Source organism: Chiloscyllium punctatum, chromosome 1, assembly GCF_047496795.1.
Source record: "Chiloscyllium punctatum isolate Juve2018m chromosome 1, sChiPun1.3, whole genome shotgun sequence".
Lineage (NCBI taxonomy): Eukaryota > Metazoa > Chordata > Chondrichthyes > Orectolobiformes > Hemiscylliidae > Chiloscyllium > Chiloscyllium punctatum.
In genome coordinates, this window is record NC_092739.1 from 17705204 (window position 1) to 17722118 (window position 16915).

At 39.7% G+C, this 16915-nt stretch overlaps 1 protein-coding gene across 1 annotated transcript in view; it reads right to left on the reverse strand.

The window, feature by feature from the left end:
- acox3 (acyl-CoA oxidase 3, pristanoyl) overlaps positions 1–16915 on the reverse strand; it is a 197628-nt gene that overhangs the window by 154143 nt on the left and 26570 nt on the right. The window contains exons 3-5 of the mRNA XM_072573388.1: positions 14037–14270; positions 7746–7820; positions 470–559 (exon numbers count right to left, since the gene is read on the reverse strand). Coding sequence (XP_072429489.1) covers positions 470–559; positions 7746–7820; positions 14037–14270 — 399 coding nt within the window. The remainder of the gene's footprint in view (positions 1–469; positions 560–7745; positions 7821–14036; positions 14271–16915) is intronic.

Here is a 16915-nt window from a genome sequence, read left to right on the forward strand (position 1 = left end):
AGAAAGCTAGTATCTTCCAATGTACAGAGAAATTCACCACGAAAAAAATATACTTGACTTCAGCAGTCATACATTTAATCTGACTTATTTATTTAATCTAAGGATCAGTTTAAGATTAACCACTAATCAACCCTAAAGATGACACAAAAAATGTTTTTCTGATTCACAAGGGATAGGCAAAATTACCTACAGCTTCACTTTAGCAGCAGGCTAGCCTACTGTGCATCAACTATGCAACATGTTTCCTCATAAAGCAAAAATATCCTACAATTACAGTGAGTTACTTAGGAATTATGCTAACTACTTGGAATAAATTAAGCTATTATTAAAAATAATTGTAGAACATTAAAATATGATTTCTGCTTCCAAATTAAAGAGATTTCAAAACCAGAAATCAAGAAATGAAAACAAAATATTCTAAGCATGCAGTAAACTACAGGGTATTTAACTCTGAATGCATGATACAAACCTGTGTTTCTGGATCATACTTTGCTGTTGTCCTCATAGCTCTAGCATTGCTGCCATGGCTTAACTCAGTCAAAGCAAAACATCCAAAGATCTAAATTAATAAATAAATAAAGCTTGTGAAACATTTTTGAAAGAACGTACAAAAGAAAATTCAAAATAACAGAAAATAAATGAGTGAGAGTAACATGAGAGGAGAAAAAGTGATGGGGAAATCAGTAATCACAGTGCAACTCTAAAACCTATCTCAAGTTGTCACACATTGCCAGGAGAGACAAGTATATTGTACACGGTCAGCAAACCAATTTGCATTCCATACTTGTTGACATTAGTAGTACACAGCATCAAAAATTTAGGATTTCCTGTAATATTAGCATAATTGGTTTATGATTGTTTTGGAAACATTGGACCTGTGTGCCAATATGTTGGAAAATAAAATGGAAATGAAATGCCACAAATGTTGGAAACCTGAAATAAAAACAGAAAATGCTGGAAATACTAAGTAGATCAGGCAAAAACTGAAATGTAAATAATTTCTCTCTCCATAGATATTCTCCAACCAGATTGGTATTTCCAGCACTTTCTATTTTTACTTTAGATGAAAACTTAAGCTGAAAAGAGGACACAAAGAGACTGTAGAGGGGAAGACCACTGCTACACCACTGTGAAAGATGCCTATCACTCCATCCCCTGCCATCATTTCAGGAACTCCGACCACAATGCCATGTTTCTTCTCCTGGCTTACAGGCAAAAGCTCAAGCAGGGCACCCCTCACGGATACAGGTCTGGTACTGGTCAGAGGCAGCAGAGGATCAACTCCGGTGCTCTCTGGAATCGGCTGACTGGGCCGTGTTCAAACAGTCCACAGGTACCTTGGACGGGTACACCACTACCGTCACAGACTTTATCAGCAAGTGCGTGGAGGACTGCATACCAAGGAAGTCAATCCAGATGTTCCCTAACAGGAAACTCGGGATGAATCAGGACATACAGAACCAGGCATGAGGCCTTCAGATCAGGAGACCCACTCAAATATAAGGAATCCAAGTATGACCTTCTCAGAGCCATTAAGACAGTCAAGAACTGATCAAAATACTGATCGAAACTAGAGACCCAGACAGACACCCGTCGATGATGGCAAGGACTGAATGACATCACAGGTTCTAAAAATATACAGTGCAAGATAGCAGATGATGACACATCCCTCCCAGATCATCTCAACGCCTATGCTCGCTTTGAACAGAATTTCGGCGGAGAAATAACACCTATTCTGACAAGTCCAAATGATTCTAACCCAACAATCACTGCATCAGAGGTCAGATCAGTTTTCCTTCGTGTGAATCCAAGAAAAGCAATGGGACCAGATGGAGCATCAGGCCGTGCACTCAGAACATGTGCAGATCAACTGGCAGAGGTCTTCTCAGACATCTTCAACTTACCCTTGCAGCAGGCCACTGTCCCTGCCTGTTTCAAGAGGGCCAACATCATCCCTGTGCCTAAGAAGGCTCATGCAACCTGTCCCAGTGACTACCGCCCAGTGGCCCTGACTTTGGCGGTCATGAGGTGCTTTTAAAGGCTGGTCATGGTATTAATCAACTCCAGCCTCCCCACTCTGGACCCACTCCAATTTGCCTACTGGACCAACAGATCCACGTCAGATGCCATATCACTTGCCCTTCACTCCTCCCTAGAACATCTTGACACCAAGAAAGGTTACATAAGAACCATACTCATTGACTATAGTTCAGCCTTCAATATTATTATCCCCTCGAGACTGATTACTAAACTTCGGGATCTCGGACTAAGCCCCACTCTTGGCAACTGGATCCTCAGTTTCCTGACCCACAGGCCACAATCAGTGAAGATTGGGGACAATATTTCATCCTCACTCATACTCAACACTGGAGCCCCAGAGATGCGTATAGCCCTCTACTGTACTTGCTGTATACCCATGACTGTGTCGCCAAATACCAGACTAATGTTATTTACAAGTTCGTTGATGACACCACCATAGTCGGTCAAATCTCAGATGGCGACGAAACAGACTACAGAGGAGAGGTGGAAGACCTGGAAAAATGGTGCACTGAGAACAACCTAGCTCTCAATGGCAGCAAAACCAAGGAACTCATTATCTACTTCTGGCAGGATGTTACTCATGCTCTCCTACACATTAACAGCACAGAGGTGGAACGAGTGAAGAGTGTCAAGCTCCTGAGAGTGGTCATCAACAACATGCTTTCTTCGATTCTTCATGTGGACGCACTGGTTACAAAGGCCCACAATGTCTCCTCTTCCTCAGGCAGCTGAAAACATTTGGCATGACGGCGAATACCCTTGCCAACGTTTATAGGTGCACCATCGAGAGCATTCTGTCTGGATTTTACACTGCCTGGTATGACAACTGTATCATTCAAAATCGGAGATGGTTACAGTGAGTGATGAACTCGGCCGGGACAATCACAATGGTCAACCTCCCATCTATGGAATACATCTACCAGGCCCGCTGTCAAGGAAAGGCCGCCAGCATTCTCAAAGATCCATCCCACCCTGGCAATGTTTTTCTACAACCATCACGGTGAAGGTACACACACCAGCCGGTTTTGAAACACTTTCTATCCTACTGTTGTTAGAATACTGAATATACTCACCAACAGCATTCGCCTGTACCTGTGTTTTTGTTTTGTCACTGTTTACCTAATATTTACTTAACTATGCTAATTAACTCTGTAATCTGCCTGTATTGCTCACAAGACAAAGCTTTTCACTGTGCCTCAGTACATGTGACAATAAATTCAATTCAATTCAAGAGACCAACTAAGTGATTGGGCAAGAAGGCAGTAGAATGAGTTTTATTTGGTAATTACCACTTTGGTATGAAGAAAATTAAGGTATTTCTTGAAAAAGTAAGAAATTGATAAATGTTGGTATTCAGAAAGATTTGGCTGTTCTTGTAGATACATCATAGATGGTTAAAATGCATGCACTGCATGAAATTATAACCACAAATCATTTGGTAGCCTTTATTGTAGGAGAAATAGAACATTAGTGTGAGCAAGTCTTTGAGCAATTATATTGGATTTTATATGGGGCTTTGGTTATATCACAAAGAAATGTGCAGAGTTTTGGTTTTCCTACCTAAAGAAGGATATAGACTTGTTGGAGAGCAGAAATGGAGTGGAATGGTCCTTCAATCTCCAGAGTTCAGAAGAATGACAGATGCTCTTATTGAGGTGTACAAGGTTCTGAGAGGGCTTGACAATGTTAATCTATAAAGATTGTTTCCCATGGTCAGAAAGTCCAAGACAAGGGAGGGGGTACAGACTCAATAAGAGGTCAGACATCCAGGATTGAGATGAGAAAAAGACTATTTAGTGAACTTAGTGAAATTACAATCAGGAGGGAAGTGGTAGTAAGCAAACTGAAAGATTATAGCCTGACAATTCTCCTGGTCCAGGTGGACTTCATCTTAGGGTCTAAAAACTGGAGACTAATGAGGTTGAAGTTGCATTGGAGTTAATTTTCCAAAATTCTCCATAATCAGAAAAGGTTCTATCAGGGAAAGACAACGAATCTAAATCCTCTATTCCAGAAAGGAGGAATGTGTAAAACAGTAACTTATAAGCCAGCTAGCCTTACATCTGTAATGAGAAAGGTGAAAATGTCAGAATCAACCATTAAAAAGATTCTTAGAAAAAAAAATCAAAGTAATTGGGAAAAGTCAGCATTACTTTGACAAAGTGAAATCATTTTCAACCAATTATTTGTAGTTTTGTGAAAGAGCAATTTAGGTGGGGAGGCAATGGCACTGTGATGATGTCACTGGACTCGTGATCCAGGACCTAGGCTAATGTTTGAGGAACAAGGAATCAAATCCCACCAGGATACATAGTGAAATTTGAATCTGACAAAATCTGAATGAGCAGTTTACACTCTGGATGAAAGTGAGCTTGAGGATGCATTTCTCAAAGGCATTTGATAAGATGTCGCTTCCAAAATAATTATGGAAAAAATATCTCATGATGTAGAGGGTAACATAGTAGCATGAAAAGAAGATTTCCAAAAACCAGAGAGTATGCATAAATGGTTCATTGTTATTTTGTCAGGGTATGATGAGTGCAGCCTCTATGCTGTGGCCTCAAAATTTTACAATTTGCATCAATGGTTTTGATGAAGGAAGTGAAGGTACGGATATTACATCAAGAAAGGCGAGAAAACATGTGGTGAGGAAGACACAAGGAGATTGCAAACAAACATAGTTATGTTGCATGTGTAGGCAGAAATCTGGAGATGGAGTATGTTGTGGAGCAATGTGAAATTGGTGACTTCGGCAGAAAGAAATGTAAAATTGTGTATTATTTAAGGAGAGAACAACTGTGGAATTCTAAAGTAGAGGGATTAAGAAGTTCCAGTGTATGAGTCACAAGTTAATTTGTAGGTACAAATGTATTTTAAAAATGGCTAAGGGAAGCTCTCTTTTAATAAAAGAGGAATTGAGCATAAAAGTAAGATTGTTATGTTTCATTTATATAGGGTATTGGTCAGACCACTTCTTGAATATTGTGTGCAGTTTTGGTCTCCTTCCTTAAGGAAATAAATGCATTGGAAGCAGTTCAAAATAGCTTTACCAGATCAATATGTCAAGTGAATGGGTTGTCTGATGAGGATAGGTTGGACAGATTGGGCTCGATTCCAGTGGAACTTAGGAGAGCGAGGAGTGACTTGATGTACGTAACATCCTGATTAGTCTTGACAAAGCAGTCATTCAAGGAATATTTCCTGTTTGTGTGTCAGTCTAGACTAGGTGGCAATGTTTTACAATAACCGGTCACCCTTTCAGGAATGAAATAAGGGGAATCTTTCCTCTCAACTGGTTGTTTGGCTCAGAACGGGTGGTGGTGAGGTCATTAAGCACTTTTAAAATAGGTGGTGAATATATTTTTGCTAATGAATTTTGAGAAGATTTGTAGCTCCGGTTGAGGTTCTGGATGCAGTTTTGCTCACTGAGCTTGAAGGTTCTTTTTCAGACATTTCGTCACCATACTAGGTAACATCATCAGTGAGCCTCCGGATGAAGCACTGGTAGCATGGCCCACTTTTTATTTATGTGTTTAAGCTTCCTTGGGTTGGTGATATCATTTCCTATGGCAACATAATTTCTTGTGCTGGTGTGACTTCCTGTTCTTTTTCTCAGAGGGTGGTAACTGGGATCCAAGTCAATGCATTTGTGGATAGAGTTCCGGTTGGAATGCCATGCTTCCATGAATTCTTGTTAGTGTCTCTGTTTGGCTTGTCCTAAGTTGGATCTGTTGTCCCAGTCCAGGTGGTGTCCTTCCGCATCTGTATGTAAGGATACTAGTGACAGTGGATCATGTCTTTTTGTGGCTAGTTGATGTTCATGTATCCTGGTGGCTAGGTCTCTGCCTGTTTGTTCTAGTTCTTGCAAGGTATTTTGTCAATGACATTAATTTTGCTTGCTGTCTGTATAGAGTCTTTTAAGTTCATTAACTGCTATTTTTTATAGTGTTAGTGGGTTTGTGGGCTAACTTGATGCCAAGACGTCCATCCACTCCATCCATGAATTCCTGAAGACCATCAACGGCACCAAGATAGAAGACGATGAAATAATGGTCTCCTTTGACATAACAGCCCTGTTCACATTCAGCAACATCAACCTGGCCAAGGAAACACTGACTATACTATTAGAAGAACCAAAGGCACTTATGCCAAACACCACCAACTTCATCAGCAAGGACAATGTCGTCAAGCTAGTGGACCTATGACTTACCACCCACTTCACCTTCAACAACAAAACCTACAGACAAAGCAACGGAACACCAATGGGATCTCTGATATCAGGGTTCTTAGCAAAGGCAGTAATATAGAGACTCAAACAAAGAGCTCTGCCAACCATCCAACCCAAACTTTAGGTCCGCTACGTGGATGGCACCTTTGTCATCACTAAACTAAACAAATTAGAGGAAACCATCAAGACGGTCAATAATACCCTTACTGACAAAATTTATTCAAGAGGAGGAAAACAACAACAAACTACCATTCCTTAGATGTCACAGTAGAGCCAGCAGGCAATGGGGAATTTCAAACCAGCGTCTCCAGGAAAACAACACATGCTGACCAAATACTGAACTACAGAAGCAAATCATCCCAACACCCACAAACGAAAATGCATTAGAACATTATTTCAACGAGCCACCATACACTGCAGCACAGAGGAACTACGAAGAGCAGAGGAAAATCAGCGATGTATTGTGTTCAAAAAGAACAGGTACCCAATGAACACAGTCCGCCAATTTCTCAGCAACAACCCCCAACAACAAGCAGATAAAACATGTCCAGAAACCCTAGCCACTCTCCCTTACATCAAACACATCTCGGAAACGACTGCCAGACTACTGAGACCGCTTGGCATCATGGTAGCTGACAAACCCACCAACACGCTAAAACAGCAGCTAATGAACTTGAAAGACCCTATACAGACAATTAAAACTAATGTAATTTACAAAATACCTTGCAAGATCTGTCACAAACACTACATTGGACAAACAGGTAGAAAACTAGCCACAGAATACATGAACATCAACTAGCCACAAAAAGACAGGATACACTTTCACTAGTACCTTACATACAGATGAGGAAGGACACCACCTAGACTGGGACAACACATCAACTTAGGACAAGCCAACAGAGACATGGACGAGAATTCCTTGAAGAATGGCATTCCAAACAGAACTCTTATCAACAAATGCATTGACTTAGATCCCATTTACCACCGAGAAAAAAAAGGAAATGACATCACCACAGGAAATTACATCACCAACCCAAGGAAACCCAAACACAAATAAAAAGCAGGCCATGCCACCAGTAGTTTATCTGGTGACTCACTGATAATATTAGCTAGTATGGCAATGAATTGTCTGAAAATGAAGCTTCCAGCTCAGTGAGCAAACCTACATCCATATTTTTGTTAAGTTGGAGAATGAGGAGTTAGCAGAGTAGAATGGAATGTGTATTTCAAAATACAAACATCACAGCCATGATCGTACTGAATGATAGAGCAAGCCCAAGGGGTTAAACAGTCTACTTTAGCTGCTATGATGTATGTTACTATGCCCCACTTCAGGAAGTTATGTATCATCAAATTATTAAATATATTCAAAACTGTGATCAATAGAACTTTAAGTGCAAAGTTCCTTTTTCACTGTGCACCTTAAAGAAAGCGATCTGAAATTACTGAATTGTATGAACGGTCAAAAAAAACTTACCTCCATATTTATTATCTTCTCTACAAACTGATGATGTCTACTAGATCCAGAATTTAAAACCGTCCCTCCAAACATCTGAAATGAAAGCCAATACAGGTCAAATTCTAATTAATGAAGATTTCACTCATCAGACTAAATTAAATACTAACTTTTTTTTTCTAGTTTATGGATAGAAATGTAATGATATAGCTTCAAAGCATCCAAACATAAAACTATCCTGATTAACATAGACAAAAATTTAAGTTGGTAGTACTTCTAGCTACTCCTCCTTATCAATGTATTTCTCACATAGCCATCAATTTATTTTGCAACAGTCTCTACTCAGGAACAATATTTCTGTACAGAACTGACACTATTTTAAAAATAGACCATTGGCCAAAGGAAATTTGGGTTGCTCTTGGGACATGATCAGTGGTCCACTTCAATCACAGGACATTTACCTCAGTCCCCAGACATCATTACAAGGGTGCTACAGTTTGCATTAGTCCAAACATCTTCATGTGCTTGATCAAACATGTGCCTCCATCATGAGATCAGGACTATTGACTTTTACAATGATTGTACAATGTTTAGCACCATTCAAAACTGAACCAGTTTATGCCCATATGCTGCAAGACCTGAATTAAATTCAGTGTTGATACTTTCAGCACTGAAATGTGACAGGTTACATTCGTACCACAGAAATGTTGGCAATGATGATCTCCAATGAAAGAATCTAACAGTCTCATGTTGAGATTCACTGTGATAATTATCTCTGAATTTCTCACTATCAACCTCTTTAGGGTTACCATTTACAAGAAATAGAATTGTACCAGCTATACATATAAAGCAGTGACAAGGGTAGAGTCTAGGAATTCTGCAGTGAGTATCGCACCTCCAGACTCCTCATAGCTTGTCCACTGTCAGCGAGGCACAGGTTAGGCATATGATAGAATATCGTACACCTGTCTGGATCTGTTTGAACACCACCCAAGCAGCTTGACATTGTTCAGAAGAAAGTAGCCCATTTGATTAGTACTCACCCATCACCTCCAAACTTCTGTCCCTCCCTGCCAATACACAGTGGCAGCAGTCTGTACCACCTACAAGATACACTGTGGCACTCATCAAGGCTTCTTTGACAGATGCAAAGGAACACCACTACTTACAGGATTTTCTCTAAACCACACACCATCCTGACTTGGGACTACTATGGCTATTCCTTCACTGTCGCTAGGTCAAAATCATGGAACTTTCTTCCTACTACCACCATGAGCGTACTTACACTATATTGACTACAGCAGTTCAAGAAGATGGCTCACCATGGGCGATGAGGGATGGGCAATAAATGCTGATCAGAGCAATGGCATAATTTTTAAAAGCAAATTATTTTTTAAAAAGCTGTTTGGGAATTATAGTAAACTAGGAAATACTTAGATTTACATTTCATCTTTTATGTCCTGAGGACGTCTCAAAGTCAATGAAATATGATCACTGTTGTCTCATAAAAGTGTAAATAGTCCACCTGCTGAGGGGTGAAAATTGTACATGCCTTGGATAAAACCATTATGCAAATAGATAATAGGTAATGTAAGACAATTCTTGAATGTAAGATTTGCTTATAGAAAGGACTTCAGCCATTGAACTGAAGAAAGCACTCACCACAGTCCCAAATATTTAACAATTCCAAATTGTATCTCTGGGTTCCAGGACTACAGTCAAATGAAATATCACAACATCTTAAAATATCTCAGTGTTCATTGTGTCCAGCAAACGGAGATTTCAGAGTATCTGGTCTATCATAATCTATCATTAAATCTCGTAATACTATAGCAAGTACTATCATGCTTATTCTCCTCTTTCAAAACCCACCATTGGTGCAACATACGCCTGAAGAAAAAATGCCGCTCAGCTTCTGAGTACTCTACATGCCTTCTGAACCTATCCCTCTGTCCCGCTGCCTTCAAAGCTCTGTGGAGGCATTCTAAGGTCTCTCTGATCCTCTGTATTTTCTCAGGTCCTACCATTCAACATGTTTTCCCTTGCCTTGTTAGTCTTTCCAAAATGCAGCATCTCAGACATTTCAGGATTAAATTCTGCTTGCACAGTTCTATGCATCTGACCAGCCTGTCTAATTCGTCTACAGTCTCAGGCTTTCCTTCTTAGTATTTTCCACACTACAACTTTTTGTATCATCTCCAAAACTTACCATTCAAACCTCCTACATTTACATCTGGATCATTAATGTGGACTATGAATATAGCAGGAACCCAGTATCAAGTCCTGTGGTATGCCACTGGACACAGGCTTGCAATCATAAAATCAGCCTTTAACCATCGTCCTCTGACTCCTATCATGAAGGCAATTTTGGATCCAATTTGTCTTTGACTATTTGTCTATGTGGGTATTTCTAACAATAGAGAAAACTTAAGAGAGTGAAAGAGGTAACAGAAAGGGTCTGAATCTGAAAGTGTGTGGCATTCATAACAAAATAAATGAATTGATAGCACTCATTGAAAGAAATAAATAAATAAGATCTCATTATGGAAATGTGACAATGGGGCAAGAATTGGTTCCTAAATATTGAGGGATATATGACTGTCAAGAAAAATAGGAAGCTACGTAAAGGTGGAGAATAAGCATTGTTGATCAAGTAAGGTATTTGTGTAACAGTATAAACTGGAATAAGATCAGATTGGCAGGAGTTGCCGAGCATAATAAGTTCATACAATGTTTTTGAGATAGCTTCTTAACCATCATGTTTTTGAACCAACTAGTATTATTAAACTTGGCATTGTTTAATGTGACAAGATCAATTAATTACTTCAGTGCTGAGGTACTGCTAGATATCAGTAATCACAGGATAAATGAATTTAATGTCCAGTTTGAAAGGGAGAAGGCTGAGGCTAAGTTCAGTATTTTAAATAAGGGTAACTACGTGGGCATGGTATTGAGCTATCTAAGGCGAACTGGCTGATTTGGCTAAATCAAAAGAGACAGTACCAGACTTTTAAACGGATATTTTAGAATACTCAGAGTAATATTCCCACTGCAAATTAAAATTATAAAGGGTTGAGTGAGTGAGCAAATGCAGTATTATGTGGGAAAATGTAAAATTGGGTGCCTTGGCAGATTTATTAAAAAGAAATGTTACTTAAATAGAAAATGACTGCAGAACACTGATATGCAGAGGGATTTAAGCGTTCTGGTGCATTAGTCACAAAGAATTAAGTGTAGGTACAGCACATAATCAAGAAGGTGAATGGGATGCTCTCCTTCTTTACAAGAGAAATTGAACATAAAAATAGGGATCTTATATTTTGGTCATATAGGCTTAGGTGAGATCACATTTCGAAGAACAAGTGCAATGATGGCAATTCAGAGGTTTCTTAGATTGATACTTGGAATAAGTAGGTTGTCTTATTGAGTATTTACTTATTCATTTATTGCTTATTTGTTCCCACTTGCATATAGAAGAGTGAGGGATGACTTGAAGTGTAGAAAATCCTAAATAGTTCTGACAAAGTGGGTAAAGAGAGAATGTTTCTTCTTGTGGATCAGTCCAGAACCAAGTGGTAATGTTTTAAAATTAGCTCTCAACCTTTCAAGCACTGAGATGACAAAAATTTGTTTCTTGCAGAGGGCTGCACAATTTTAGAACTCTCTCCCTCAGGGAGTGTTGGAGGCAGAGTCATTGAATATTTTTTTATTTAGAGGTGAATATATTCTTGTTAGGTACTGGAATCAAAGGTTAATGGGGTAAATGGAAATGTGGACTTTGATTTTATTTGATTTGATTTGATTTATTGTCCTAAGTACAGTGAAAAGCTTTGTTAGCGAGCAGTACAGGCAGGTCATAGTAAACAAGGACATACAGATCATAGGGTGAGAAAAACTTGGACAGAGTGAGGTATACAAATTACACCACACAGAAAATGTACGAGGCCAGATCAATATTAACAAGCTTCACATTATTTGAAGTTAGTTCATCCATTAGTCTAATAACCGTAGGGAAGAAGCTGTTCTTGAACCTGCTGGTGCAGGTGTTCAAGCTTCTAAATCTTCTGCCTGACGGAAGAGGTTGTAGGAGTGCATTACCAGGGTGGGATGGGTCTTTGATGATGTTGGCAGCCTTAATATGACAATGAGAGGTGTTAATGGAGTCCAAGGATGGGAGGTTGGCTTCCATGATGGTCTGGCTGTGCACACAACCTTCTGTAGCTTCTTACAATCCCGGTCAGAGCATTTGCCGTACCAGGCCATTGTGCACCCGGACAGTGTGCTTTCTATGGTGCATCTATAAATGCTGGAGAGGGTTCTTATGGACATGCCAAATTTAATGAATTGACTGAGGTAAAAGAGGCATTGGGTAGAAAAAAAAACTGAAGTCTACTTCTGCTCCATTTCTATATGTTCATATGATAGAGAATTTGTATGTTTACAATGACGGATATCAAGCTATTAAAGTATTAAAGTCTGTGATACTACACTTCCAGGCTGATTAATTTTTATAAGATTAGCTGAAGTTGCCATGATTTTACAACAGATAACGAACCATCATCCTACAATACCTCTAGTCCATTGATCAGATATATGGCACTATCCCTATCTGGTTTCACCCTTACTTATTCAATCATAACTTGGGCATCACCAGCTATAGCTTCTCTTCCTAACCCCTACAAAATTCAGCAAGGATCAAACCTCTTCTTCATCTGCATGTTTCTGCTTGACATCAACATCCATTAACACGGAATCATTTTATCTCTATATGGTGGGAACATGTAGTTTCTTTCTTGCACAGCCGGTCACTATTTTTCTTTTACTTTTCTCATTTTTGGTTTGGAACTGAGAGTTGAAGTTAAGGGTATAACTTTGAAAAACAATTGGTTTTGAAAGAGAGAAGAGAACAAAGTTGGATGCTTTCTGTTGGGAACTGGCCAAATTTGAGCTACAGGGAGAGGTTGAATAAGCTGGGGATATTTTCCCTGGAGCATCAGAGGATGAGGGGTGACCTTACAGAGGTTTATAAAATCATGAGGGCCATAGACAGGATGAATAGTCAAGGTCTTTTCCCCAGGGTAGGCAAGTCTAAACCCAGAGGGCATAGATTTAAAAGGGACCTGAGGAGCAACTTTTTCACGCAGAGGGTGGTGCATATATGGAGGAAGTGGTGGAGGCTGGTACAATTACAACATCTAAAGAGCATCTGGATAGGTACATGAATAAGAAGGGTTTAGAGGGATATGGACCAAATGCTGGGCAATGAGACTAAATTAATTTAGGATATCTATTTGGCATGGGCAAGTTAGATCAAAGGGTCTGTTTCCGCACAGTATGACTCTTTGACACTAATGCAACTTAGTTACTGACCGGAGAAAACTACACCTGAACTGGCACCTAGATTGCAATGCTCAAAGCTTGTAACTGTTGGATGTTGAATTGCTCAATAAAGGAAAACAATCACAGAGAATGTTGATTAAAAAGAGGAAACAAACAGGGAATGGGTTCTGACAGGGCTTTGGCAGTAGGTGGTTTGATTTTTGAAAAAACAAAGGAGATTGGGTTTTGCTTTGCTCTCTCTAATTTCTCTCCAGTTACTAAGGCCTGGTATCTATTGTTTGAATCTGTTTGTTGAACTGGCAACATCACAATTATTTTATTTTTAATTTATCCCTTAACTATATGTCTGTCGGTTTGTGAGTGTTGCTTATGATCAAAGAAGATTGCCTTGTTTGTCTGGAAAGTTACTTAATGATGCAATATTTGTTCAAGTTACAAAAGCTTAGTGTCCAAGATTTCTTATTCATAAAGCATGGTTAGGAACAATTCAGCAATTTTGAGGGTTATTGTATGTTTTAGTTTCATAGTGTTATGAAACCAGTGATGGTGAAGCTGATTTGGTTTGATTTGCATTCCCACATCATACTATTCATTATCCCACTGAACTCCTTTGTTATCTCTGATATCAGAGTGACTAACTTTCCCTAGTTATCAACTGGGAAGATCAATCTTCAGCCCTCTTCCACTATAAACTCAGCACCTTCCAACCTCCCTCCTTAGTTGCGAGCTCAAGTGAACTTAACTTTTCACAAATTTAACCTCTTATTTAACACCAAGCTCGGTTTCTGAACCTTTACCTACTCCATTATGAAGACCATCTATTGTGTCCTCGAGAATATTGCCCTTTTCTACACTCCATCTTCCTAATTCATTATGCATGAAACTCTCATTCATATTTTCATCAATACGGCTCAAAAGAAGAGGAAATTGGAGTTGACAGTCCAGAATTATGAATTATTACGAGGCACTTACCAGTTTATTTAGAGAGTAGACAGTAACCAGTGACCAGTCGTACATTCCTAAACAATGTACTACTGCAAGACCATTTCGAGGATCTTGCACAACATCTGCAAATTTCAAGAAGTCATATTCAAACAGTCGTTTACAGCGAAGGAAAGTCAGCTCACGATACTTGGCAACAGACAGATCTTCTCCAGGTTGACGAGCAAAAAGTGGATCATTTTCAAGTATTCTAAAGACATTTTGCTGTTGATAGAAAAGAGGGAAATAATTTCGCTTCCAGTTGCAATACTTCCAAAGCAATATATACACAAAATTATCTTGTTAATTTTGAGTTTCAGATTGCCAATAAAACCCTGAAAAAGAACTGACATGATAGTGATCAGAAATTAAATGTCACTAACATTGATCAAATTGTTAAGTTGCTTTTTAATAAGAGTAAGCAATGACTCCACATCAACAAACCCAGATGCAAAATCACCATGGTTTAAATGATAAAGCTATACAAAAGACTTGCATCAAATGTGAAGTACAACATTTTCAAAAACATTTCCTGCTGTTCTTTTAAATTGACGAGGGCGAAGCTGAATGATGAAAATCGATTGGGACAAAAACTGGGCTTTTACAGGTCATTGGTCCATTATCTAAAATGGAACAAAAATAGAGCTGGTGGTATGAGAAAGATAACAGATACGTACTTCTGCACTTACACATATCACTTCATTCAATGTTTGGCATCATTTTAAAACAAAGAACATTACAGCACAGGTACGGGCCCTTTGGCCCACGATGTTGTGCCGAATATGATGCCAAATTAAACTCTTCCCTTCTGCCTGCCCTTAGTCCATTTCCCTCCATTCCTTGCATATTCATGTGTTGATCTAAAAGCCCTGTAAATGCCCTTATCATATCTGCCTATATCACCATCTCTGGCAGCGTATTCCAGAAACCTATCATCCTGTGCAAAAAACATGCCCTTCACATCTCCTGTGAACTTGCTCCCCTCACCATAAATGCATATCCCTTATTAACAGACATTTCAACTCTGCGAAAAAGATTCTGAATGTCAAACCAATCTATATAACATAATGTTATAGATTTTGTCAAGTCTCCCCTCAGCCACCAGTTTTTTTTCCTCGCGTCTCCTTATAGCTCAAATCCAGGCAGCCTCCTGGTAAACTTCTTCTGCATCCCCTCCAAAACCTCCATATTCATCTTGAAATGTAGCAACCACATTGAATGCAATACTGTAAGTGCAGCCTAACCAAAGTCTTATAAAGCTGCAATATGGTATCTTAACTCGTGTACTCAATGCCCCGACCAACAAAGGCACGCATGCCATATGACTTCTTTACCACCCTATATATTTCCATGGTTACTTTCAGGGAGCTATGGACCTGAACCCTAAGGTCCCTCTGCACAATAATGCCATGAACTATATATTTTCTTTTAATATTTGATATCTCAAAGTGCAGAACCTTAGTTCAAAGTTTGGTAGAAGATTTGTAGCTCGGGTGCTCGTTGTTGTGGTTCTGTTCGCCGAGCTAGGAATTTGTCTTGCAAACGTTTCGTCCCCTGTCTAGGTGACATCCTCAGTGCTTGGGAGCCTCCTGTGAAGCGCTTCTGTGCTGTTTCCTCCGGCATTTATAGTGGCCTGTCTCTGCCGCTTCCGGTTGTCAGTTCGAGCTGTCCACTGTAGTGGCCGGTATATTGGGTCCAGGTCGATGTGTTTGTTGATAGAGTCTGTGGGTGAGTACCATGCCTCTAGGAATTCCCTGGCTGTTCTCTGTTTGGCTTGCCCTATAATGGTAGTGTTGTCCCAGTCGAATTCATGTTGCTTGTCGTCTGTGTGTGTGACTACTAAGGATAGCTGGTCGTGTCGTTTTGTGGCTAGTTGGTGTTCGTGTATACGGATTGTTAACTGTCTTCCTGTTTGTCCGATGTAGTGTTTTCTGCAGTCCTTGCATGGGATTTTGTACACTACATTAGTTTTGCTCATGTTGGGTATCGGGTCCTTTGTTCTGGTGAGTTGTTGTCTGAGCGTGGCTGTTGGTTTGTGTGCTGTTATGAGTCCTAGTGGTCGCAGAAACTGAAACACCTGATCAGCGGATCCAGACAATCTATACAATCGACACAGGAATTCTTGGACATCATCAGAAATATACACATAGACAAGGAAGAAACTATGGTCTCATTCGATGTAACGGCACTGTTCACCTCTATCGATAAAACACTAGCCAAAGAAACAATAGCCAACTTGCTGGACAGACATAACAGAAAACAGGACGTTGAACCTATCAACAAAGACGGCATACTTAAACTACTGGACTTGTGCCTCACAACACACTTCACATTCAATAACCAAATATACGAACAAATCAACGGAACACCCATGGGCTCACCGATCTCTGGACTCATAGCAGAAGCAGTAATGCAAAGGTTAGAACAAACAGTCTTACCACAACTTCAACCCAAACTCTGGGTCAGATACGTGGATGACACCTTTGTAATAATTAAAAACACAGAAATAGAGAACACACATCAGATCATCAAAGCTACACTCACAGGAATCCGATTCACTAGAGAGGAAGAAAAGGACAACCAACTCCCATTCCTAGATGTGATGGTACAGAGAACACTGAACGGAGAATTCACCACAAAGGTTTACAGGAAAGCCACGCACACAGACCAAGTCCTAAACTATGAAAGCAACCACCCCAACACACACAAACGAAGTTGCATCAGGACACTATTCAAAAGGGCCACAACACACCGCAGTACACCAGAACTACAAAAAGAGGAAGAGGAACACCTATACAAAGTATTCGCCAAAAACGGATACCCTCGCAATTTCATCAACAGATGCCTAAGGGACAGACAACGGAACGAGG